The sequence below is a fragment of the Myotis yumanensis genome, unplaced genomic scaffold (genome assembly GCF_028538775.1).
Source record: "Myotis yumanensis isolate MYYU_CA2020_CCGP unplaced genomic scaffold, mMyoYum1.0.hap1 SCAF_2, whole genome shotgun sequence".
Lineage (NCBI taxonomy): Eukaryota > Metazoa > Chordata > Mammalia > Chiroptera > Vespertilionidae > Myotis > Myotis yumanensis.
The window spans coordinates 85,471,098-85,498,637 of record NW_027223753.1 but is presented as its reverse complement, the minus strand read 5'-3'; the positions used below and the strand labels follow the sequence as shown (position 1 = coordinate 85,498,637).

Genomic DNA, 27,540 nt, shown 5'->3' with positions numbered 1-27,540 from the left:
CTATGTAATTTCCAGTCTTTGCCTCTTCCTGCAGTGTAGGAGGCATTTCCTGATTCTTTCCGGCACCCATTTGATTGTTTTAAAATTATATTTTCAGGGAAAATTCAGGTGTTGTATTCCTTCATGTTTACCTTAGGATTTCTGGTGACAGAAAAGACAGTAAATCATTTGATTCAACAAGAGGTAAGTTGCAAATAACACAACAGATAACAAAGTAGGAACCTGGGAGAAGGTTGTGCACTGGTCCGTGTTTTGTTTCTTCCCTATGGATGCTTTTCTCTAACTCTGAACAGGCTTTGATGACTTTGAACAGCATTTTGCATGCTGTACCTTGGGAAGAGAGAAAACTCCCTTCATCAGACGACCGGTGTCATCTCATGTAAGTGACCTTGTACTCAACTATGTGATGATGTCAGGCAAAATCTCTCTTTGTTCTCCTCAGGTCTGATCACTTCATTCCTTCTTTCAGCAAATGCTTTGCACTTATAATGAGTCTGGCACTATGCTAAGCAGTGAAGAAGGACTGAGGGAAAAACTAGCCTTTTCTAAGCTTTTCTTTTTTAGTAGTATGGGGTGTGTGTGTGTTGTTTTTTTATTTTTATTTTTAAAACCTCAGGTTTTTAAAAAATATATTTTTATTGATTTCAGAGAAGAAGGGAGAAGGAGAGAGAGATAGAAACATTAATAGTGAGAGAGCACCATTGATCAGCTGCCTTCTGCACACCTCCCACTAGGGATCATCAAACCCACAACCTGGGCATGTACCCTTGACAGGAATCAAACCCAGTACCCTCAGTCCCCAGGCTGACGCTCTATTCACTGAGCCAAACCAGCTAGGGCTGTTCTGTTTTCATTTGTTTGTTTTTAGAAGTATGGGTTTTTTGTAGTATTTTTTTGTTTTTGTTTTTGTGTTTGTTTTTTAGTAGTATGGGTTCATAATTTTTTCCCCATCAAGTTTGTGAGGTAAAATGCTTTCTCAGGCTATAGATAATTTTTTCACTGTCACTGTGAACTAAATTGCTAGTTACTCATGGGACACTGTCGAGTACAGATCCTGCTGGTAAACTGCTTGGCTTCAGATCCTGATTTTGCCATTTATGTTCATTGCATTATCTAGAGCACAGTCTTAACCTCACTGTACCTCGGTTTGCTTGCCAATAAAATGGAGCCAACATTAATACCTGATTGATAGTTATGTACTGGTTGAATCAGGCAATCCATTGAAAGTGATGAGCACATTACCTAGTAGAGAGCAAATATACAAAGGTTACCAACTATTAACATACCAATAGGGCATGGAATTTATATTTGCATTTTGGTGCCTCACTCACAATTATGAGTTTGGGGACATTGAAATTTGGAGTGAAGATTGTAATGTGTGACCATGGAAAGAGCAAAACCGGCCCCTGTTTTGAAATTGAACTTAGACCTATGACTGTGAGCTAACCACTAACTAGCATTGGTGACATCAGAGTGGCACGCAGTCCTTCATGTGACAAGCACCCATGACTGCGTGAGGAAGGGCGACCGGGTTTACCATAGTGTAGGCCTGGGAGAGGTGACTGGTCAGCATGAGCTCATTGCTATAATGTTTGTCCATTTAGCTAGTCTTTGCAGGATGCAGTTTTTCCACTAAGGTTTTCCTAAAAAATATTTATTGAATATATTAGGGCAGCGGTTCTCAACCTGTGAGTCGCGACCCCTTTGGGGGTCGAACGACCCTTTCACAGGGGTCGCCTAAGACCATTGGAAAACACATATATAATTACATATTGTTTTTGTGATTAATCACTATGCTTTAATTATGTTCAATTTGTAATAATGAAAATGGGGGTCACCACAACATGAGGAACTGTATTAAAGGGTCACGGCATTAGGAAGGTTGAGAACCACTTTATTAGGGAAATCATTCTTCTTTTTTAAAAACCCTCACCCAAGGATACATTCTAATTGATTTTTTAGAGAGAGCCCTCGCCAGTTTGGCTCAGTGGATAGAGTGTCAGCCTGCAGACTGAAGGGTCCCAAGTTTGATTCCGGCCAAGGGCACATGCCGAAGTTGCGGGCTCGATCCCCAGTAGGGGGCGTGCAGGAGGCAGCCTATCAATGATTCTCTCTCATCATTGATGTTTCTCTCTCTCCCTTTCTGAAATAAATAAAAAATATATTTAGAGAGAGAGGAAGGGGGAGAAAGAGAGGGAGAGAAATTTCGATGCAAGAGAGAAACATTGATGGTTGCCTCCCTTAAGCGTGCTGATTGAGGATGGAACCCGAAACCTTCAGGTGCAGGGAACAGTGCTCTAACCAACTGAGCCACCCGGCTAGGACACAATCATTATTCTTAGTGGTGTATTTAGACTTTGATAATCACCAAGTTTTATATGAAAGTCTGGTTACTCCAACCTTTTTTCACGTGTGTTAAAAAAAATAAAATCAAACCGCCTGTCAGACGCCTGAGTGTAATCCGAAAGAAGACAACGATGCTTTTAGCTCTGTTCTGAACAGAGTTAAATGCACAAATTACCAACATCATCTTAAAACAAACAAACAAAAAATGTAAGCATCTACAAAGTTTAAGGTAAAAGCAGTTTTGTAAACAGTAACTGCAGATGACGATGTTATTATAAAATCACAGTTTATTAATGTCCATCAAACTGATCAGGAGGTTCTGGGTTTGGAGCTGACTAAATTTTTCTCCTAAGCTTTCAGTCTAATCCTGTGGTCCTTCCTCCCTTATTGTTTGTGTGTTCCAGAAAGTTTGGAGTATTCTAGGTTACAAGTAAAATATGCAAGTATAAAATTATGCAGAACTCTCAGTGGTGCTGTTTCAAGGCTTCTATTTAATAGTAACAAATCAATCATTTATTATGAGAAACTGAAGTACTCCAAGATTTCTTAACAAATCTGTTCTTTAAAACAAGAGTTATTTCAAACATTAAAAAAAGTCTACATCACACTTGTTAGCATTTAATTAAAATGGTTAAATACAGATGCTCTTCTACTTGCAATGGGGTTATGTCCCAGTAAGCATATCATAAATTGGAAATATTATTAGTTGAAAATGAATTGACTGTATCTAACCTACTATCATCATAGCTGAGCCTAGCCGACCTTAGGTGTGCTTAGAACACTTATGTAGTCTAAAGTTGGGAACAGTCATCTAACACAAAGCCTATTTTATAATAAAATGGTGACTATATCATGTTACTTATTATGCATATGGTTTTTGCTCCATTGTGGGTCAAAAATATATAAGTCAAACCATTATAAGTTGGGGGCACTCTGTGTATAATATGGGAGTCAATAACTTAATCCCACACTACCTGTAATATAATCAGTTTTAAAAATAAGTTCAAAAAACTCATTGGACTCACAGCACCTGTTGTTAATATTTCTTCCAGATGTTAAACTATGTTAAGAAAAGGGCACACATTCTCACAAGGTTGGTGAGATGATTATAAAATTCCAGAATCTTAACATTTGATGAATCCTCAGAGATCAGAAGGAGAACTAGAACTGTAGCGGTGTTTGTGTGTGTGTGTCTTAAAAAAATGTACATTTAAGTCATTAATATACAAACTTGAGAAAGATTGCCATAAAAATCTATTTTTGACATTGAGAAAATGCTGATGGTAAATTGAAATAAATAATTTCAAAAACATAAATCTTGGTTTTAAATTCTAATGTCAATAGAGTGAAGTTTTGCCTACTTAGGTTCATATCTGTAAAATGCAGTTTTTCTAAATGTTTTTCAGGAAAGATTTTGCAAGAACAATCTTGACTGTGGGTGGTAAGAAATGTTTAGAATTTTAAATATAAGAATATTAAATATTGGACATTAGTTTGTTTTTAAGCATCTTGAAACTATGGGGAATAAATTATGGCCAAATTGAAAATAAGAATTAGGATTTTGTTTTTCATTTACTATGAGAAACTTCAGCATGCTAAAAACCATAAAGAATAATTAAAGAATGCTTATTTACTCACCAACCAGCTTTATCAAATATTATCATTTTGCCACATTCGTTTCAAATATTTTTAAAACTAAATCTGGGTCCATGTCACTGTTCCCAATCCCCTCTTTATTGACTTGGATTTGTTTTTCATTCCTAAGTATATTGTTTTACTTTTTCATTATGTATTCAAAAGCAACATACATTACTGTTTTGCGATTTTAAAAGCATTTTCTAAATCTCATCCTGAGGTACATATACAGCTGCAACTTTCTTTTTATCCTTAGAATTATTTGAGATTTAAACATGTTGATATATGTAGTTTTTATTAATCTGCTGTGAAATTCCACAATCAGTCTTGAATTTAATCTTTGTAGTAGAAGTATTTTTTAAAGGCTATTTGATGAGCTGCTTTTGATGAATGTTTAATACATGTAATATAAAATGCAAAGATATTTATTTAAAATTGTTATATGCTGACCTACTGTTTAGATTTTCTCCTACTATTTCTTAAATATTGAATTTAAATGATTGTAATTACTCCAGGATACATTTTGCTGCTTATAAGACGATGCTAGGCTTCTAAGATGGAATTTCTTAGAGCAAGTGATAATCTTTGGAACTCATTTCTTCTTTTGCTTTGAGCCCAGAATTACCTGTGTCTGCCATGTTTTTAATCTCTAGATTATGGCCAGCAGGTTGCTCTTTCTGAAGCATTGTGTAGACTGACAACTAAAAAATCAAGGGATGACCTTGTCCATCAGTGGTTTGAGGATGATGTCATTGCTGAAGCTTTCAAAAAAATTAAGGAACAAGAATTTGAAACGGTGCGATTCCTGGTCCTCAAAATTCTGTTTAATCTATATTTATTTTTGTTGTTGTTAATTCTCACCTGAAGATACGTTATCCATTGATTTTTAGAGAGAGTGGAAGGGCGGGGGGGGAGCGAGAGAGAGAGAGAGAGAGAGAGAGAAAGAAATGTGAGAGAGACAAATTGATTAGTTGCCTCCCTCATGTGCCCTGACGGGGGTGGGGGTGCGGGAAGTTAATGACAACCTAGGTATGTACCCTTGACCTGGAATTGAAACTGAGACCTTTCAGTTCTTGGGCTGGCACTCTAACCACTGACCACACCAGCCAGGGCAGAATAGGTAAAATTCTTTATAGCTGTATTCATGTTGAACAAAAGCTTTTTGGTAGATGGCTACGCAATTAGGATTCTGTTAAATCTAAACTTTTAAATATATAATTAAATATATTATATTTGACTTTGAGCCTATGGCCAGATCTGCAATAGTCAGGATTTAGTTTGATCTGTATAGAAACACCATGAGCCCCGGGAGTCCCACCTTCCTGATTTATATGTATTTTGATGCTTGCATTTTGGCAAGTTGATTTAGGAGAAACCTGAGTGTCTTCATCTGTAAAATGAAAATGAAACTGATCTCAATATTTAGAGAATTAAATGAGAGAAAACGAAAGTGCTAGGCATGTTGTGGACACTCAGATGTTAGTTTCTTTTCTCCTCTGTGTCATTCCCTCATCTGCATGGAAATTAGATGAAAATAAGACAAAAGTAATTACCTTGGTTTTCAAGTCATACCCCCCACTCCAGAGCCATCAACTTCTTAATTGAACTGTTTTTATATGAAGGTTTAGATTACCGTTGTCTATTTCGTGCTGAATATAGACAGAGGGTAAGGACTGAAGACAACAGCCAGTCTTCACTTTGACAAAAGGGACAAAATGCCTGGATCAGAGTCTCTTTGGCTTTTGAATTTTGGAGGCAACACATTTACCTTCCTAATAGCTGTTGGATAGGAGAACTCTAAAAAATATTCTTTATTCTTAGAACATATACTGGGAGAGAAAACTCAGAAGTAGCAGGAAAGAGTATTCTGGATAAGGAAAATTGGCAGGTGATAATATACCCAGGTAAACCCAAAGTCAGTAAGTTGTATGGGTTTGTGGTTGGCTTGTGCTGGGCAGATGTTAGGGAAATGGATGCCCAGTGGGTTAATCACATATTGTAATACAGCTCATCAGTAAGATGTATTTCTGTTACTACTCTTTTAGCCAGGAGAAATGTAATTGCGCATATAACTTTCGGAGACCTACACATTCCTCAGCTGAAAATCTCCTGGCTGGGGGACTCCTTCTAGAACATATGTCTGGAGCCGCCTCTTTATGACACAAAGTATTATTTTAGTTAGCACATAATAATGAATCCTTGTGAAGCCTTGTGATATTACTAGATCCTGGAAATTTAGAGGCACACACTGGCCCTTACATGCTGGTGAGAGTAGTACTATTTAACTAAGACATCTTGGTGTTCTATTAAAAAACTTGCATTATTTACTTTGAAGGACAGTAGGCTGTTTCTCAATTACCTAAACAACAGACTTGGTGACCAAAGAAGGTAAGATGTTTCTCTGAGCATTATTTTATTGGCTAGATGTATTTTAAAATGTCTAATGTAAAAAAAAAAAAAAATCTAGGATTTATTTTATTTTATTTTAGGACAGAATATAGGATACATAATTTATTGAGTACTACGGAGTTATTGAGTAGAAACCTAGAAGATTAGACACATTCTCCCTATTGATTCATTTGTGTTTTGAAAAATAATCTCTATCAGTCTTTTAGCATATTTATGATTTGGAGTATTTTTAACATTACGTTCTCTGGGAAGATTTTATGAAGAGTGATCCCCTACAGACTTGAGGCCACTAGGGAGAGGTGTATTATGGACAGTAAAGTACGTGATGAAAAGATATTTGCTAAATTCACTCCTTTCATTGGGGATTTTGCCAAGTGACTGAGCAGAGATATGGTATTGGTAAACCTGGCTTGTAGGCTAACAGACGGAGACTTGAAATCTAGCCACAATGGGTCTCCACTTGCAGGTTTAAGGTCCTCTTCCATACTTTGTACCAAGAGACTTGATGGCATCCCCTAGTTATAAATGCTTGTTTGTAGAACATCTGTAGGTGGTGCATGGGTTGCATCCATATTATTACCTTTTTAATTGTGAAGTGTTTTACAGGGTCTATTCATTCCCATGTATTGCCGCTTTTGCCGATTGGCATGAGGTATGTTTGTATTTCTTGGGGGCTGTGAGGGTGGTGTGTAATGAAACCACGATTTGGTTTACTTAGTCACGCTGCTCTTACTACTCAGGCGGGCTCTTTAAAAAGGAAGCTCACTTCTTGTAGCGAGGTCTCAACTCCGAAGCTTATTGCCCCCTTTCCCTGTCCCCTCTCATGCTGTGACTGCGGTGCATTACCGGTAAGTGTAAGTGTCCTGCTGTTATTAGATCAAGATATTTTAGGGTGTAGATGTGTTCATGAGCTCAATTACAGGAACCTAGCCTTATTTTGCTCTGTTAGTAGTTAACATTATTCATGTCTGGATAAAAGAGAAAAGAGCAACTATTTTGCTTCTTCACACAGTTGATGCTTCTTACTCCATCTCCAGCAAATTGGGGACACTTTTTTTCTAAATAATTTTATTTTGTACTTTACAGTCCCAAATTGAGCAGCCTCTTTTTACTCCTTCCTTTGATTTCCAAGGTCCTTCATAGTTAAGGTGCCCCACCCCGCAACATCTCAATTTTGGCATAAAATCTTTAAAGGTATCTGACCCTTGACTCTATCGGGGGTTTCCTGGACCATGTCTTCAGAATGTCCTAATTAACCATTTCTTTGTTTTGGGTTCAGAACCCCTTTCTTGGCCTCTGTGAACTGCATCTGTAACTCATGACTACACTACAAATTTCTCTCTAGAACTGGTTTTGGTAGCCTGACTTCTATATCTAAATTCTATTTTTCCTTCTAATTGTCTGGGGAATCTAATCTCTGTTTGGTTCTTCTTTCTTGGACTTCAGAATTTCCATCAACTATAATCAGGGCTCTTACACTGGCTTCTAGTAACATACATTGTGGGTTAAAACCTTTATTTTAACTCTATAGCTATCAGAAAGTAGGGATATGTGATGAAAGGGTGTCCAAGAAATACTGTTTATTGGAAAACCAGGTGGTACAATGGTAAATCTAATGTGTGCTTCACTGTTGTGGAATAAAAATTATATTTCCTGATATATGTCTACAATACGTCTGGGAGAAAACAAAGGCATTGTTAATGGTGCCTAAGTGAAGGTACCTCTGGGAAGTCGGGGGTGGCAGAGAAGTAGATATTTGCTGTTTCTGTATAAACACCATACTGTTTGACTCTTTTTTTTTTCTTTTGTGTTGTTTCCTTTTGGTCTTCATAGATTTTTATTTTTAATTGTTATTATTGATATTATTACAGATGTCCATCTCCTCCCCCCCCCAATAGCTTACCTCCACCTGGTTCCCACCCCACACCAGGCTATTGCCACTCTATTGTCTATATCCATATGTAATGCTTACATGCATATAAGATCTTTTTCTAATCTCTTCCCGCACCCCCCCGCCACACCCTCTCCCCTCTGAGAATCATCAGTCTGTTCCATTTCCATGCCCTTGATTCTATTCCATTCACCACTTTATTCATCAGATTTTTTATTCATTTGATTTTTAGATTCAGTTGTTGATAGATATGTATTTGTTGTCACTTTGTTGTTCATATTTTTTTTTAATCTTTTTCTTCTTCTTCTTCTTTTTAAAGAACACCTTTCAGCATTTCATATAATACTGGTTTGGTGGTGATGAACTCCTTTAGCTTTTTCTTGTCTGTGAAGCTTTTTATCTGACCTTCAATTCTAAATGATAGCTTTTGGTTGTAGGTTCTTGCTATTCATCACTTTAAATATTTCTTGCCACTCCCTTCTGGCTTGCATAGTTTCTGTTGAGAAATCAGCTGACAATCATATGGGCACTCCCTTCTAGGTAACTTGTAGGGCGCAGCTATAGGGTTAAGCCTCGGACTGATCTGTTGGCAAAGCCACAAACAAGTCCCAGCTTAGAGGGCACAGTCCTCTTAGCATAATTAGGCTTGACCTTATGATGCTTCCTAGATCCTTCCTAGGTAGCTAATGGGCTGTGGAAGGTGCAGCAAGTGCTGCCAAAACAAGTGAAACTCACAAGAATAGTGTAACTATGGTAACCACTACCTTGTTTACCTCTGACTATAAAATAAAGGCTTAGCTTGCCTCTGGATCTCTCTCTGTGGCCTCAGCCAGGCACAGGAAGATCCACCTAGACCAGTGATGGTGAACCTTTTGAGCTCGGCGTGTCAGCATTTTGAAAAACCCTAACTTAACTCTGGTGTCGTGTCACATATAGAAATTTTTTGATATTTGCAACCATAGTAAAACAAAGACTTATATTTTTTGATATTTATTTTATATATTTAAATGCCATTTAACAAAGAAAAATCAACCAAAAAAATGAGTTCGTGTGTCACCTCTGACACGCGTGTCATAGGTTCACCATCACTGCCCTAGACCCAGCTTATTCTCTTTGTCTGTCTTTTCTTCATCCATTTGCCGCCCTCACTCAGGCTTTTGAACCCTTGGCTGAGCTGGCTCGGCACAGTAACTAACTGTTTTTCTCTTACTGCTTTTAAGATTCTCTCTTTGTCTTTTGCCCTTGGCATTTTAATTATGATGTGTCTTGGTGTGGTCCTCTTTGGATTCCTCTTGTTTGGGGTTCTCTGCGCTTTCTGGACTTGTAACTCTATTTCTTTCACCAGGTAGGGGGAAGTTTTCTGTTATTATTTCTTCAAATAGTTTCTCAGTATCTTGCTCTCTGCCTTCTTCTGGCACCCCCATAATTCGAATATTGGTACGCTTGAAGTTGTCCCACAGGCTCCTTACACTATCTTCATATTTTTGGATTCTTTTTTCCTTTTGCTCTTCTGGTTGGGTGTTTTTTGCTCCCTCATATTTCAAATCATTGATTTGATTCTCAGGATCCTCTAATCTACTATTGAATCCTTGTATATTATTCTTTATTTCAGTCAGTGTATGCTTAATTTCTGACTGGTCCTTTTCCATTTTTTGGGCATTCTCATTAAGATCCTTGAAAGTCTCACTAAGTTCCTTGAAGGTTTCTAGAAGATTCTTGAGTAACTGTATAACTGTGGTTTTGAACTCTATATCCAGTAGTTTTCTTTCATCCATTTCTTTCATTTATGACATGTTTCTTTGTCTCCACATTTTGGCTGCTTCCCTGTGTTTGTTTCTATGTGTTGGGTAGCTGCTAAGTCTCCTTGAGTTTATAGAGTGGCCTTGTGTGGTAGGTGTCCTATAGGGCCCAGTGGCTCAGCCTCCCCAATAACCTGAGGTGGACACTCTTGGTGCTCCCCTTTATGGGTTGTATGCACAGTTTTGTTGTAGTTGAGCCTTGATTGCTGTTGGTGTCACTGGGAGGAATTGACCTCCAGGCCAATTGGCTGTGGGGACCAGCTGCGACTACAGTGGGAGAGCTGCTGTGCTGGAGACACCCTTATGGAGCAGAACTTGCTTCAGTGGGGCTTTGGTGCTCACTGAGTCTAGCCCTTGAGTGTGTCGCTTATGGATGTGAAGAGTTGTAATCTGGTATGGTCTCACACTGACCACCAGTACACTGGCTCTTGGGTCTCCAGGGAGGTGCAAAGTCAGCCACTGCCTGGGCCATCCAGCAGTAGCTACAGAGAAATCTGCAGGTTCCTCCTCTTTGTATCAGGTTTGGAAATGCCCAGACGAGGCCCAGCTGTGAAGCAAGGCAGGCTGGTGCTGGTGCTCGGTTTTAGGCCTTTCATTGATAGGTTTGGAGCTCTCTGACCCAGCTGCAGCTTGTTTGACAGAGTTTTAGCTTCAGAAAGGATAGATAGACCGTTCATTTGCAAAAGCTGCTGCACACAGCTTGGGTGGGGTTGTAAATTGGGTGGGGTGGGGTCTCAGGGAATCACCAGGTCGGAGCAAACAGAAATGGCTGCCAGTCAGCCCTGCACCAGGGAGGTCTGAGCATGGGAACAATGACCACTGCAAGCACCTGCCTCTGGAAGAAATCTGCCCCTGAGTTCCTGCAGACAGTCCGGTTTCTTGTCATATGTGTCTGGGTCTCCCAGAGCCTTGCCCGGCACTGGAGCTCAGAGGGAGTGGGAGCTTGTAAATTCAGTTCATGGTGCTGGCCTTTTAAGAGGAGCAGCTGGGTCTCTAGCAGCCTGTGTATCACTCAGCCCCCATCCACACTGGTTTTTACAGTTTGTAGTTCTTATTGCCCGTAGGGACTTCGTTCCCCAGTTCTGGGACCCTGGCTGGGGGTCTGCTGTGGGGCTGGGACCCCTCGCTCCTCTGTGCAGCCTCGGCAGAGGCGATCTCCCTCCCGATTAAAAAAGTGGCACACGCGGGTGCCGGACCAGCCTGTTTTGTGCCTCCACACCTCCTACTAGTCTCAGTGTGCTTTCTTCTTTACTTCTCTCATTGTAGTACTTCCACTCAGCCAGCTCTCCCACGGTTCTGGATGATAGTTGTGATTTTGTTCTGTATTTTAGTTGTAATTTTGATGTGGTTGTGGGAGGCAGCAAGTACAGGCGTTTACCTATGCCGCCATCTTGGTTCTCCTGTTTGACTCTTTTTACTAAAGCATATATTTATTTTATAATAACTAAAATGAAGATAATTTGAAATCTTCAGGTCTTAGCTCTATTCTAATAGACGGTAAGTTAGAGGGCGAATAACCACTTATATTTGATCACAGTACTTCCTTTGATAGAAGTTTCCATCCATATGCAGTGTGAATTGTTATTGTTTACACATAGAATGGTTGTCTTTGTGATTTCACCAGGAAAAAAAGTTTATGTGGACAGAATCCTCTGACACATTTGAACATATATTAAATAGTTAAGGATAGTGGTGTTTGACTTACGAGTATCCCGATTAATGAGTTTTTTGAGATACCAGCTGTCTCTCGGCTGATTTTTTGCATTGAGTTGTTAGAGTAATTTGAGTTAAAGAGCTCCTTAACGAGCTCGGTCTCGGAACGAATTAAACTCGTAAGTCAAAGCCCCACTGTATAACACTGTGACCTTCCCTTTGTTTGCAGAAACCAGTAAGGCAATAAAGAGATACCCTGTAATGTTAGGGTGTTGTTTAAGGAAAAGCACTTCTGTTTTTAATGGAAATTTTTTCATTTGACCCTTTGACATGGTACTTATGTGTATAATTTATGCTGAAATTATATCTTACAGATGAGAAAACCAGCAGATGAAAAATTGGAGAAATTTTGGATTGATTTCAACCTAGGAAGTCAGAGTGTAACTTTTTATATAGATAGTACCGAGGTAACACGTTTGATTTCTATTTAAACTGAAGCACTTAGAGATTGTTCATATGCAAGTATGTATTATATGCTCATGAATTTCACTTATTTTCCCCCCAAGAGTGCTCTGTGGGACTCAGTAAAACTTTTGAAGGAAGCAGTGATTAATTTCAGCATAATAGGTAAGATGATAAACTATCAGAGTATTATTTCTGTTTATAGTTGCAGTATATGTTTAGTTAATTACAGAGCAGATTTAGTGCCTTGGGGTGGAAGTGTAGTGGAAGGAGCAGTGTGCTTAGGACCAGGATGCAAGGGAATGGACTGGTGGCTTCTTTGCTTTGTGACTTTGGGGTTCAATTACTTGCCTGGTTTTCTCATCGTAGAAATGGTTTAGTTTAAAAAACTAAAAATTAAATTACTATGTGATCTAGCAATATCACTTCTGGTTATATATCTGGGAGGACTGAACACAGGACTCGAAGAGATATTTATACACCCCTGTTCATTGTAGCATTATTCTCAATAGCCAAGAGGTGGAAGCAACCTAAGTGCCTATCAGTGGATAAATAAACAAAATGGGGTGTATACACACAGTGGGATATTATTCAGCTTGAAAAGGAAAGAAATTCTGACAACATGGATGAACCTTGGGGACATTTTGCTAAGTGAAATAAGCTAGTCACAAAAGGACAAATACTGTATGATTCTACTTATCTGAGGTATCTAAAGAACTCAAATTGATAGAGGCAGTAGAATGGTGGTTATCAGGATCTGTGGGGAGGGGAAAATGGGGACTTGTTGTTTAATGCGTATAGTTTCAGATTTACAAAATGAAAATGTTCTGAAAGATCTGTTGTACAACAATATATACTAACTGAACTGTACACTTAAACATGGTAGGTGTTATTTTTTTGCACCATAATTTAAAAAAATGGCTGTAGTACCTGTCCTTCCCTTCCCACAGACTTATGGTAATTATCAATGAGTTTATGTGGGTATGTGCCACCTCTTTCTAAATAGCATCCCTCTGACCCCCCCTTCTTAAACTCGATCACTCACCTTCCTTCTCAGATTGGTAGATAGGAATGAGGGACATAAAATCAGGAGTGATGCTTTTCTGGATGGCTGCAAGTAACCTGTTAGTGCAGGTCAGCATTTCAACTATAATCATACTTAAACATCTATCAGGGTTCCCGAATTGGGTCTTTAAAAATAAAGGGATGTTGGGGGGCCCTAGTTGGGTTGGCTCTGTGGATAGAGCTTCGGCCTGCAGACTGAAGGGTCCTGGGTTCGATTCCGGTCAAGGGCACATGCCTGGGTTCTGGGCTTGATCCCCAGTAGGGGGCGTGCAGGAGGCAGCCAATCGATGATTCTCTCTCATCATTGATGTTTTCTCTCTCTCTCTCTCTCTCTCTCTCTCCCTTCCTCTCTGAAATTAATTAAAAAAATATTTTAAAAAAGGGATGTTGGGGTGTGGAGGAGGTAGAAGTTGGCAAAGGGGGATAATTGGGGACAAAAAGAGACTTGACTTTCGGTGGTGAGTACACAATGCAGTGTGCAGATGATGTTTTGAGTTGTACACTTGAAGCCTGTATGTTTATTTTTTATTTTTTTTAAATATGTTTTTATTGATTTCAGAGAGAGAAAGGGAGTAGAAAGATAGAAACATCAGAGAGAATCATCTGGCTGCCTCCTGCACTCCCCCCACTGGGAATTGAGCCTACAACCTGGTCATGTGCCCTGACCAGGAATCCAACTGTGATCTCCTGGTTCATGGGTCGACCACTCAACCACTGAGCCACACCGGCTGGGCCTATATAGTTTTATTAACCAATTTCAGCTAACTTCATTTTTCTGTTAAACAGTAATTTTTGAAAAGATAAATCATGATTCTCATACAAATATTAAATGAATGTGAGTTGAAGATTTTATTTAATTCACAAATTAATGAGGAAATCAATGAGATGTAATAGCCAGTTCAAAGGAGAATTTAAAATCATAGATATATAAGCAATGCTGAAATGAACATACAAAGAGGTTTAAGACTAGACAATTTATTCCACAGATAAAATTAATAAAAAATTTAATTTTTAGAGACAAGAATCATTATCATTATTATGATCAGTTTTCCACAACTCACAGATTTGTAGAATAGCTCAAAGACAATGAAAAGCTCAGATAACCCAAAAGGGATTTGAGAGAGGCACCCAGAAACTTTTTGGTCCATTTCAAAATGTTTCACAGTTCTGTATTAGTTCTTTTCAGTGCTTGTGAGAATTTCTTCTAATGTGCAGGGATTTTTACTTTCTCCTGTTGGATACCATTAGGAAAAAAGGGAAATTTTAGGACAGGGATAGACAAGGCAGGAAAGCAAATGGCAGAAGAGGAGGAGAGAATTTCCCAGTGAAGCTCTGGGAGAAAGAAGGGAAAGATGAAGAGAAGGAAGCCTAGATTTTAGAATTACAGGTATATTGACATCTGAGGAGCCTGGAGTTGGAAGAACAGAGAGAGTATGGAAAACTGCACACTCATAACACTTCTGACACCAAATACATAGTTTTTTTCCCCTCACATTAAGCCAGCGGTTCTCAATCTGTGGGTTGCGACCCCTTTGGCGGTCGAATGACCCTTTCATAGGGGTCGCCTAAGACTATCCTGCATATCAGATATTTACATTACTATTCATAACAGTAGCAACATTACAGTTATGAAGTAGTAACGAAAATAATTTTATGGTTGGGTCACAACATGAGGAACTGTATTTAAAGGGCCAGAAGGTTGAGAACCACTGCAAGCAATTCTGATGCTACCTACCTGGAGTTAGTACAGACCTCACACCTTGAGGGCTCAGTCCCATAAGACTTCCCCTACTAATCATAAGTCCCAGTATTTCCAGAGAGCCACTCGAGTCACAGGTGGCTCTCTCCTCCTCAGTTTTTATTACACTCACAAGAAAGAATTCAGATGAGTGACAGAAAGGAGTATTGAAATAAAGCAAGGAGATTTATTAAGAATACACTTGGCAGCCCTAGCTGGTTTGGCTCAGTGGATAGAACGTCGGCCTGCAGACCAAAGGGTCCCGGGTTCAATTCCAGTCAAGGGCATGTACCTTGCTTGCGAGCTCCTCCCTGGCCCGGGCCCTGGTTGGGGTATGTGCAGGAGGCAACTAATTGATGTGTTTCTCTCACATCAGTGTTTCTCTCTGTCTTTCTCTCTCTCTCTTCCACTCTCTAAAAATCAATGGAAAAATATCCAGGGGTGAGACAACAACAAAAAAAGAATACACATGGCATAAGGCACAAGCAGGCAACTCAGCTAGTCTGAGTGCCCCACTTGGTGGGGGTTCAAGGGTTCTATACTCCCCCCCCCCCATAGGTTTCAAGGTTCTCCTGTCAGATAGACTAGATTTCAAGGTTCCCCTTTTACATTGTTGCAGCTTTCCCCAGAATTTATGAGAACATCTGACCATGTTGTCTTTGCAAGTCCCAAGAGGGCTGACTTCTTTGTTCAGTGGGTGAGATAAACTCCCCCTTTTCATCCCTTCCCCTCCTGCTGCCCTGACAGCTATTTTATCCTGCCTGACATTCCCCCCTCAAGTAATACCATCCAAATGCTTTTGGATTTTTGTTATTTGTCTCCAAGACTTCATCTGTCCTTGGGTTTAGCTGGCACAAATGGCATTTAATTGGGTCTGTGTCCTCTGTTTTCCCAGGCCAGGGTGATTCAAGCTCTGTACTCTCTGGTTAAGGAATTGCTTTCAAGTGTCCTTAGTTGGGGAAGATAAGATCTTGCAGTTCAGAAGCTGACTGCAAGCTGCCCAAAGCGTTTGGTCTTGTTTAATTTTGTTGTCTCAGTTTCCCCATTCCACTTGCCCAGGGATTTCCCTAGCTTACTATGCTGGCACACCAGATGGCCACCTGTCAACTTCTGACCCATTTGCTACAAATCGTGGGTTCTCACAACCTCCTCGGGTTTGATAATTTGCTATATTGGCTCACAGGACTCAGGGAAACACTTATTTAAATTACAAGTTTATTATAAAGAATACAATCAAGGATACAGATGAAGAACCAGGTAAAGAGGTACATAGGGCGAGATCCAGAAGTATCCTGAGCATAGGAGCTCCTGTCCCTGAGAAATTGGGTTGCTCTACCCTCCTGATCCAAGGAGGTGTTAACCTGAAAGCTCTATGAGCCCCTACTTTAGGAATTTTTATGGAGGCTTTATCACAAAGGCACGATAGATTATTAACTTAATCTCTGGCCCCTTTCCCCTTCCTGGAGGTTGAGGAATGGGGTCTGAAAGTTCCAACCCTCAAATGGTGACTTAGTCTTTCTGGGACTGGCCACCATCCTGCTGCTCTAGGAGCCACCAGTCACCTCATTAGCATACAAAAGACACTCTTCACTCCAGGGATTCTAAGGGTCTTAGCTCTTGTGTTAGGAATAGGGGTCAGAGACCAAATATTAGAAGAAAAGATGCTTCTAGCGAATTACAAAGGTTTTTAGGAGCCCTGTGTCAGGAGTCTGGGCAGAGGCCAAATGTATAGTTCTTATTGTGTCACAGATGAGAAGAGCTAGAGTTACACAATCACAGAATTGGAAAGATAGGATACATTAGTCGGGAGTATCACCTACCTGTAGGAAACAGAAGGGGTTTATAAATAACTTACTAGAAATGTGAATTAAGTATAATCATAAATATAAATTAAGAATAATTTATGTTGTCATTACCTGTTACTGTTAATTTCAGATATATAAAATATTGTTGATATTTACTCTAAGTCATTATTTTGGAAGGACTTCCGTGGATTTTCTGACTGTGGTAGCCCTAACATTGTTTTTCTTAGTTTAAGTTCCTGAACTCCAAACCTTGCTACTGTAATAGTTTTCAGGAGCTAACTTGCCAAGTTAATATTCTATACTTCACTAATATATCACATTTCTGTGAGACTCCATAATTTACAAAGTGCCTCACAAGTGTTTGAAGGAGGTAGGTATTATTTTCTATTTTTACTTTTTAAAAATATATTTTTATTGATTTCAAAGAGGAAGGGAGAGGGAGAGAGAGTTTCATAGAAACATCAATGATAAGAGAGAATCATTGATAGGCTGCCTCCTGCATTCCGCGGCGCCCCACCCCCACCCCCCCGCCCCAACTGGGGATTGAGCCCACAACTTTGGGCATGTGCTCTTGACCAGAACCGAACTCGGGACCTTCAGCCCACAGGCTGGTGCTCTATCCACTGAGCAAAACTAGCTAGGGCTATTTTAGCCAAGGAAACTAAAGATTGTTTAGCAAACTCTCCAAGCAACACCTTAGTTTTATATGCAACTTCTTGCTAAGCACTTGGCAATGTTTTAGTAGTACATTGAGTGCTTGGTGCAGCCCTGAGATAATTTCTTCTGAACCTTAATGCCCTTGTATGTTTGCATTGAGCTCTACATCCCAAATAGCTGTTTATATTTTTAGATATAGTTTGAATTACTTTTGTTGCAGTGTTTCATAGACTTTTCCTGTAGTGACTAGATGTCCAGTAAGATTGGTGTTTGGGGGGATTGCTGAGGTTGTCTCTATACCAACATTGTCCTATAGAAACACAGTATGAGCCACATATTTAATATTAAATTTTCACATAGCCACATTAAGAAGTTATTTTAATAATATACATTTAACCCAATATATCCAAAATATTAACATTTAAATATGTAATTAAAATGAAAAATTGATGAGATATTTTACTTTCTCTTTTTTTGTACTAAGTCTTCACAAACTGATGTGTATTTTATGCTTATGGTGCACTTCGATTTGTACTAGCCATATTATAAGTACTCAGTACCCATAAATCTAGACCTAGGTGTGTCTCATTCTTTTTTCCTCTTTCTGTCCTCATCAATTTGTGACTGTTAGCTTTGCCTATTCTTTCATAGACTTTCCTCTTTTCTCTCCTGCTGCTTCCAACTCAGCATGTACTTACTGTGGCTTATTCTTGGACTCTCCTTGAATTATTAGCCAGTAATTTTCTTTCTTTTTTTTTTAAAAATATTTTATTTATTTTTTACAGAGAGAAAGGGAGAAGGATAGAGAGGTAGAAACATCAATGAGAGAGAAACATCGATCAGCTGCCTCCTGCACACCCCCTACTGGGGATGTGGCCGCAACCAAGGTACATGCTCTTGACCGGAATCGAACCTGGGACCCTTTAGTCCGCAGGCCGACGCTCTATCCACTGAGCCAAACCGGATAGGGCTTAGCCAGTAATTTTCAACCTTTTTTCATTTCATGGAAATGAACTAAACTGATTACTAAAATTCTGCAGCATACACAAAAATACATGATATTTTTTGTTGATTCAATAAAAAATAGGTATAATTTTGACTGATTAATTAAAAAAACTCATAGTAATTACCTATAATTTTTGTTCCAAAGTGATTTTTAAAAAAATCAGGTGCCTATATTTGTATATAAGGATTTCTGGTACCAAGAATTAACCAATTAGATGCAACCTTATTATTCTAGGTGACCAATAAGATGCAACTCTTTTATATGATCTACATAAAAGACAGGGCATTCACACTGGACAGCTATTGTTGTGTTGGCTGTTGTCATTTTTTTTATTTGACGATCTAAGGGAAAATAAGTCAGTACCTCTGACTAAATAGTCAGGTATTGCATGTTTTAAAAATTCTTGCAGCACACCATTTGAAAATTGCTGGTCTAAGCTATTTTCTGTTTTAAATCAATTACTATTTGTCATTAAAGGGCTGGTGTCTTGGAAGGGGGCCCCTCACGGAGACTGTTGTCTAAGAAACAGGCCTGTCTCTATGATGTTTCCATTTCTCCTGTTTAAGTGGAGGCTATTGAAAGGAAGGTGGATTATTCCACTTTGCACATTGCAAACAGTGACATTGAATTTGAATTTTAGAAATAAGTGGGATCTGGGAGAGAGGAAGAATGAGAATGAATGTTGTGCTTAATATATTGGGAAGTTAAATACCTGTTACATATGATAGCTTTGTATTCACAGAATGCTCTTTGAAAAATGGTTTCAATAGATAAGGACATCTCCATTGCTATGCTGCTAAGATTAGTTACTTTCTATTTCTGTCAGATTAACCACTTCATTTGTGTGTCTATAAACACACACGTGAATCTAATAAAAATAACTAAGTAACTTTTTAAAAATTATTTAAACTTTGTTGCTTTATTTTGCACTTTTAAAATTCACAAAGCTTCACAATATCTGTGTTTGATCACCAAGGTTTTATATGACAATGAAAATTTTATCGCATCAACTGGGCATACTCAAAAACAATGGATAATTTACAAACAAATTTTTTTAATGAAGAACATTTTGCAAAATGCACACTGGTACACATCTGAATTAATCTATCCTAAAATTAGACTTTAAAATAAAAAAAACAAAAAACCACAGACAGATTTAACACTGACAAGACTACCAGAATAATGCTGGTGGCAAGCTATAAACAGCTTTAATGTTGAGTGTAATTTGGGGGTAGCAGGAAGAAAATATTATCCATTTAACCTGCATTTAAATGCATCTGTGAGTAAAAGTTCTATAATTTAATGAAGTGAACAACAATTTAAAAAAGTGAACAACTTTTTTGCCTACAGGTTAGTTTCTCAGGTTTGTTTGTTTTTAACTGTGAAATTTTGACTTAAGAAAATGGATCCTAGAACTAGAATCCTTAAGGAAAAGAAAAACATGGGGGCGAGGGAGAAACAAAATCAGTACTTTAATTTTTCTAACGTGGTTGTAACAAACAAAATCATTGTTCATATTAAGAAAGAATATCAGAGATGATATAGGGCAGTGGTCGGCAAATTCATTAGTCAACAGAGCCAAATATCAACAGTACAACGATTGAAATTTCTTTTGAGAGCCAAATTTTTTAAACTTAAACTATATAGGTAGGTACTTTCTTATTAACTTAATTAGGGTACTCCTAAGGCTTAGGAAGAGCCACACTCAAATTGCCGCATGTGGCTTGCGAGCTGCAGTTTGCCGACCACAGGTACAGGGGGTTGAGTTTTGGCTTATGTAACTTCTAAAAGTATGATTTCTTTTCAACTACTCATTGCAGAAAAAACTGGACTATTGACAAATATCTCAGTGTACTTATTTAAAATTATAAAATACAAACTTTCAATGTGCTGATATACATTGGTATATTTTATTTTTTGCTAGAAACTGAAAAGAAAAAGATGTTCATCATTTACTTGAAGCCTATTAATATTGGAAACAAGGAAGTGAGGAAAGTAGAAATTCATTTTGATTTGCAATTCAACATATCACAAGCTTCTGTTAAAGCTTTAGGAGAAGACAAACAGGTGGCAGGTTTAATTCTCTTTAATTATTTGACTGTGTTTTAGTATGTTTTCATGTCTCTTAAATTTCCATGTTGGTTCTTTTTTAAAAATTGAAATATAATCGACATAATATTATACAGTCATGTGTTGCATAATAATTTTTCAGTCAGTGACAGACTACATAGATGAAGGTGGTCCCATAAGATTATAATGGAGTTGAAAAATTCCTATCACCTAGTGACAGCATAACACTCATAACATCATCATAGTGCAATGCATTTGTAATGATGTTGATGTAAACAAACCTACAGCCAGTTGCATAAAAGTGTAGCACATAATCCTTGATGATGATAATAAACAACAATATTATTGATTTATAAATTTACTATACTATATTTTTTTGTCAGAGTATTCTTTCTCTTTATTAAGAAAAAAGTTTGCTGTTAAACAGTATGCTGTGTTACATTGGCAGCAACCTCATACATCTGAGGCTTATTGTGTCTTTTGCTTGAATCATTTCATGTTGTGTTTGTTTTAATCTCATGTTGTTTTATACAGTAACATGCTATACAGGATTGTAGCCTAAGAACAATAGGCTATATAATATAGCACAGATGTGTAGTAGGCTATACCACCTAGGTTTGTGTAAGTGCACTCAATGATGTTCGCATAACAAACACATCACCTAATGTATTTCTCAGAACACATCCCCATCATTAGTGGTGCATGACTGTATTAGTTTCAGGTGTACAACATAATGATTCAGCATTTGAATATATAGCAAAATGACCACAACAAGTCTAGTTAACAGCCGTTGCCATAAAGATTTTTTTTCTTGTGAGGAGAACTTTTAATTTACTTTCTTAGTAATTTTCAAATATGTAGTTTTTGTCTATTTCTCCTTTAGGTTTGTTAATATTTGTTTTATATAGGTAGGTTAATATGTTAGGTGCATAAATATTTTTAAATATTACATTGTGTTGTAGGATTGATCCCTTTATCATTATATAATGACCTTCTTTGTCTCTTATGATAGTCTTTGTTTTAAAATCTATTTTGTCTGATATAGCTACCCCAGCTTTTGTTTGGTTTCCATTTGCATGGAATATTTTTTTCCATTCCTTCACTGTCAGGCTATGTGTGCCCATATAGATGGATCTCTCTCTCTCTCTCTTTATCTATTCAGCCACTTTATGTCTTTCAATTGGAGAATTGAATTCATTTATATTTAAAGTTATTGATAGGTACATACTGATCACCATTTTGTAAATTGCTTTCTGGCTGTTTTGTACACCCTCTGTTCTTTTCTTCTCTCGCTCTATTCCTGTGTGATTTGTTGATTTTCTGTAGTATTATGCTTAGTTTCCTTTTTCCTTTTTGTGTCTATACGTTTTTGCTTTGTTACCATGAGGCTTATATAAAACAACTTATAACAGCTTATTTTTAAGTTGATAATAATTTAAGTTTGATTATATTCTAATGCTCTTCATTTTTATTCTTTTCCCCACATTTTATTTTTTTGATGTTAAAATTTACAACTTTTTATTTTGTGTTCCCTTAACAAAGTATTATAGTTATTTTTACTACTTTTGTCTTTTAGCTTTCATATTAACTTTATAAATAATTATAATATTAGATTATTCTGAATTTTACTATATATTTACTTTTATCAATAATTAATAGTTTTATATATTTTTACAATTGATTTTAGAGAGAAGAAGGTAGAGAGAGAGAGAGAGAGAGAGAGAAACATCGATGTGAGAGAGAAACATCGATCAGTTGCCTCCCACACACCCTGACTGGGGATCAAACTTGCAACCAGGGTATGTGCCCTGGCCAGGAGTTGAACCCACCACCATTTAAAAAAAATATTTTTATTGATTTCAGAGAGAAAGGGAGAGGGAAAGAGAATCATTGATCAGCTGCCTCCTGCATCTCCCACACTGGGGATTGAGTTCTTAACTCGAGCATATGCCCTGACCAGGGATTGAACCGTGACTACCTAGTTTATAGGTTGATGCTTAACCACTGAGCCAGCCGGGCTGTATATTTTCCTGTTACTAATTAGCACCCTTTCATTTAAGCTCAGAGAGTCCCTTTGACATTTCTTGTAAAGATGGTTTAATAATGATGAACTCCTTTAGCTTGTCTGGAACACTTTATCTCCAATTCTGTATGATAGCATTGTCAGTCGGGTATTCTTGGTTGGAATTTTTGTCTTTCAGCACTTTTAATGTATTGTGCCACACACCCTTGGCCTGCAAAGTTTAATTGAGAAAACTGAGTCTTAGAGAGGTTCCCTTGTGTAACAAATTATTTTTCTCTTGCTACTTTTATGATTCTCTTTTTGTCTTTAATTTTTGACACGTTAGTTATAATGTGTCATGGTCTCTCTCTCTCTCTCTCTCTCTCTCTCTTCTTTTTAATCTCTTTGGTTTTCTGAATTTGGATGTCTATTTCCTACTCCAGGTTAGAGAAGTTTTCAGTCATTATTTCTTCAGATAAAGTTTCTATCCCTTTCTCTCTTTCTTCTCCTCCAGGAACCCTTGTAATATGAATGTCTGTCTGCTTGATGTTGCTCCGTAAGTCCTTTACACTATCCTCACTTTTTTCATTCTTTTTCTTTTTGCTGCTCTGGTTGGGTGAGTTCGACTGCCTTGCCCTGTTCACTGATCCTTTCTTCTGTTTCATCTAATCTGCTGTTGGACCTCTGTAGTGTATTTTTCAGTTTAGTTACTGTATTAAGGTCTGTGAGTTCTATTCGGTACTTCCTTATTTTTTTACATCTTTTTTTAAGGTCTCACTATGTTCCTCCATTATTCTTCCACATTTGGTGAGCATTCTTATGACCATTATTTTGAACTGCTTATCGGGTCAATCACTTACTTTCTTTTCATTAAGGTCTTCTTCTAAGGTGTATTTTGTTTTCATTTGGAACATATTCCTTTGTTTCTTCATTTTCCTTAACTCTCTGTGTTGGTTTCTATGCATTAGATCAAACAGCCACCTCTCCCAATCTGAAGGAGTGGCCTCATGAGGAGATTAGCCTTGTTGCTCAACCTTGCCCTAGCTTTTAGTTGTCTCTCAATCCTGTGGTTGCCCAAGCAGTCTTTTTTATTTTCAGTGGCTCCTAGTATTTGAGGTTGTGTCAAGAGTTGTCTGTATCCCAAAGGGGAAGATTTCAATCAACACCTAGATTTAGGCTGATTGGAAAACAGACCATCAACAAACAGCTTTTTAAGTGTGCAAATATATATATATATATATATATATATCCCCCACCCCCGTGGGACTGTGAGTGTAAGCCCCACTATCCACTAGAGCCAGGTGATCTAGAGGTGTCCCCTGGGTAGCAGCCACAAAAATTGGGGTGCTAAGTGGTGGCACAATCTCCTTTCTGGCAGATACTGGAGATCTGTAGTGAAGCAGAGCAAAAGTGCGAAGGTAGCATCTCTGGGCCTCTGTTTTAGAGAGTACCTCAGTAGCCTCTATACATGTGCCTATCCAGAAAATCTGCCTCTCTTGTCAGTGCTTCAGGAAAGCAAATTGGCCTTTTTTAAAGAAAGACTGGGGGTATACTTTAGTCTGCGGAATGTGCTGTGCTCTAGGGATGGTCTCCCCAGTTGTTATAGTCCTATGGGACACAGGAATGCAAGCCCTGCTGGCCATCAGAACCAGGCAATCCAGTGGCAACCTCCAAACCTGAGGCACCAGATGCACGTACAAGCTGCCCTCTGGGAGATCCTGGTGCTCTGGGGCAGGTGGAGGGAGAGTATGAAGATAGCATCTGCCCTCCAAGTTCTCTGGAGAGGTTTATATACAGTCGGCCCTAAGGTGTGTGTTTAATTAGAAACCTGCCTCTCAGGCAGCAGCTATGAAGATAAGCAATAGGCCTCTTTCACAGAAGGACTGGACATCTCAGTCTTTTGTGTCGCTGCTGTGTCCTGGGTTGGTAGCTGGTTAAGAACTCTCTCTTCAGTGGCTGCAGTCCGGAGGGACCCATGAGATTAAGCCCTGCTGGCCACTAGAGCCAGGGAATGTTGAGGTGTCCCCTGCATGGCAGCTGCAAAAACCAGGGCACTAGATGAGAGTACAAGCTCCTTTCCAGGAGACATTGGCAAGCTGGAGAAAGGGACTCTAGAGTGGAAAGATGGTGCATTTTGGCTTCTGACCCTGGAGAATATTTCAGTAGGCCCCTAGGTGCGTGTTCAATTAGATGCCTGCCCCTCAGTCTGATATTTTAATATAAACAAATAAGTTTCTTTCACAGAAAATTTGTGTTTTTTTCAAGGGTTGCCTCCAGGCTGGGCCCTGGGGAAGGTGAGCCTGCATGTGCAAGTGCTTTAAGAACTATGTTGCAGTTTGTTACAGCCTATAGGTCTCATGGACTTTAGTCCTGTTGGCTTTCAAAACTAGATACTTGCCGGGGGTGGGGGGCGCTTGTCTCTCAGATGCAGGTCTTAAAAGTTGGGGTACCAGAGTTTCTTCTCTTTTTCAAGGAGAAATTGGGGTTTTGAGTTCCTTCTTGATTGTGGGTTGCCAAGTGGTAAGGTGTATGGTGAGATTGTGTCTCAACATCTCCTGCCTGCTTCAATGCGGGTTTTTCTTGTGCACCTAATCTATGGGAATCATTCAGCTAGATTTTTTTTCTCCAGAGGAAATTGTACTATGTGTAGCTGAAGATCAGTGTGTCTGTGGGAGGGGGTGAGTTTAGGATCTTCCTACATTGCCATCTTGAACCAGAACTCCTTGTTGGGTTTTGATGTGAATATTTGATTAAGCAGAAGGATTGATCTTTTGCAGATCATAATAGTTGTGAGTTCTAATCCCAATTCTTCCTTTTCAGTTATCATTGTCTTAACTACATAGGACACAAAGCCTCTTTGTGTCTCAAAAAGCTTTAATTTTATTTATTTTGAACAGTTGAAAATTTTTCTAGGATAACACCTCCTTAACCATATTCTTCCAGAAATTCTGAGGATACTTGCTGTGGACTTCTTGGCACTTTCTTATCACTGAGCTCCTTGAGGATGAGGGGAATCACTAGGAATAGGGTCTTTTTGGAAGTTTTTCAACAGTTCTATCTACTGGTCTTATATTGTGGAAATGAGATGAGCCTTGTGTAGACTGCTATGGTCTCTGTCTTGCTGAGTATAATATTTCCTATTTATCCACAAAACAAGGAGCCTTTCTCTATCATAGACAGTAGGCAGGGCAAAGAAATTTGTGGCAAGAAGATACAAAACACTATGGTATGGTCAGTAGGGGTGGAATTAAAATGTCAGAGACCTCAGGGAGTATGTATTAGGCTGGTTTCTTTTTGGCTTTGAGTTGTATATAGAATCATTCTATACATGCTAAAGTGCTCTGCAAATATAGTTTCCAGAGACTTACCTATGAGAAGACCATTTCATGGCTGAAGATGAGAAATAAAAGTAGAATCAATTAATTAATAAAAAAAACACCTCCTCCATCATACTTCATATGAGTTGGCCTGACATTGTAGGTTTGCCTTCATTCATGAAAAACATCAGAATTATATGTATTTCCACATTTCACAAAATGAATAAAATATTTTGGGAGAAAATTGGGCTTTGCACACTAAGCCACAGTTCCTCGATCACAAGACCCTGTGAGGAAGGGGTGGGGATGATGAGAGCCTGCAGGTGGGGACTCAGCAGACTCATCCTGAGAGCTTCAGTCCCTGAGTAAAGCTCAAGGGGTCAGACTTGGGACAGAGGAAGCAAAGGCTGATACAACTTCAGAGTAGGAGTGACTGAGAGCGGGAAAGTGGTCAACCAGAGCTGGTTCTGAAAGGAGGAGGTAGGCAGAGAAGCTGGAAACAGTGAAATGATCCTTCAAAATGAAGACCAACTTCTAATTTTTCATATGCTATTTCTGAGCTTTAAATTTTCCTTAAATTAAAAAAAAAAGATTACTGGTTTTAAAAGTCATGTGGCTTTTGGCTTGCATTTCAGATATTGTTTGACCAGATAAAAATCTCCTCACAACTTCTTGATAAGTTTGTAAAGGAAGAACCTGAGAGTCCTATCAACCACAAAAGAGAGACAGGTATATTGGGAAATAACAAATTTTCATACTCTGAATACCCTATAAAAATAATAAAACCTTACTTGGAAGAAGTCACTGAAAACCTGTGATCATATAAGAGTAATAAATGTATTATTGTGCCTTTGGAGAAAGAAAACTGCTAAGAACCTTGAATCATTTTGCCCAGCTGATACAGTCTCTCTTCTGGGTCAGTTGGAAATAAAGGAGAAAACATGATGTGGGTGGCAGGCAGCAGGAGACAGGGTGTGCAGGAGCATCTACCTACAAAGCTGACCCCACACACATCACATTCCCCTTATGAGTTACAGCTCCAGGCTGCTTTCTATAGCCACTATAGATTTACCAGCTCTTACCAAAATATGGTGTGTCCCTACACTGAGGGTCCCATGAAGAGCACTTGGAGAGAGTGCCCACTGTCGTGCGTGGATATTGTGATCACCTTTATATGCTCTTTTCTTAATGTGATAGACCAGGCAGAAGAATCCACCAAGCTGGCAGCGTTAACACCTGCCGAAGTTGACTACTGCCTAATAACTATCCCCTTAAACGACCAGTCTGAGCTTTCTGTGAGTATGAGTGTGGGGGGCAAGATTCTGAACTGTGTCCACTAGGATGCCAACAGGTGGAAGCACTCTCCTTGCTTGTAGTCCATTTTCTCCAGGTTAACCGTCTGTCTCTGGTTTGAGCATCCCCTCCTTTAGATTATTTTTGCCTGTCACGATTATGTGATCTCTCCTTTCTCTCAACTTGGCTCTCGCATGGAATGAGTGACTTGGCGGGCTCCGCCTCATTCCCTCATTTGGGATCTGGTGACTGAGATGTTGGGAAAGGAGTCTAATCTTTGGGGATATACCTGTTTTTTACTTACTACCTGTGGGAACTTGGACAAATTTCCTAACATCACTGAGCCTGAAGATTCCCATCTCTAAAACAGAGGTGATAGCTGGTTCTCAATG

General features: G+C 38.7%; 1 protein-coding gene across 1 annotated transcript in view; it reads left to right on the top strand.

The window, feature by feature from the left end:
- Positions 1–27,540, top strand: part of SYCP2L (synaptonemal complex protein 2 like) — a 78,110-nt gene that overhangs the window by 11,898 nt on the left and 38,672 nt on the right. The window contains exons 7-17 of the mRNA XM_070403729.1: positions 98–183; positions 294–379; positions 3,753–3,787; positions 4,635–4,777; positions 6,317–6,369; positions 6,997–7,042; positions 12,108–12,200; positions 12,300–12,360; positions 20,391–20,533; positions 26,491–26,584; positions 27,053–27,150. Coding sequence (XP_070259830.1) covers positions 98–183; positions 294–379; positions 3,753–3,787; positions 4,635–4,777; positions 6,317–6,369; positions 6,997–7,042; positions 12,108–12,200; positions 12,300–12,360; positions 20,391–20,533; positions 26,491–26,584; positions 27,053–27,150 — 938 coding nt within the window. The remainder of the gene's footprint in view (positions 1–97; positions 184–293; positions 380–3,752; positions 3,788–4,634; positions 4,778–6,316; positions 6,370–6,996; positions 7,043–12,107; positions 12,201–12,299; positions 12,361–20,390; positions 20,534–26,490; positions 26,585–27,052; positions 27,151–27,540) is intronic.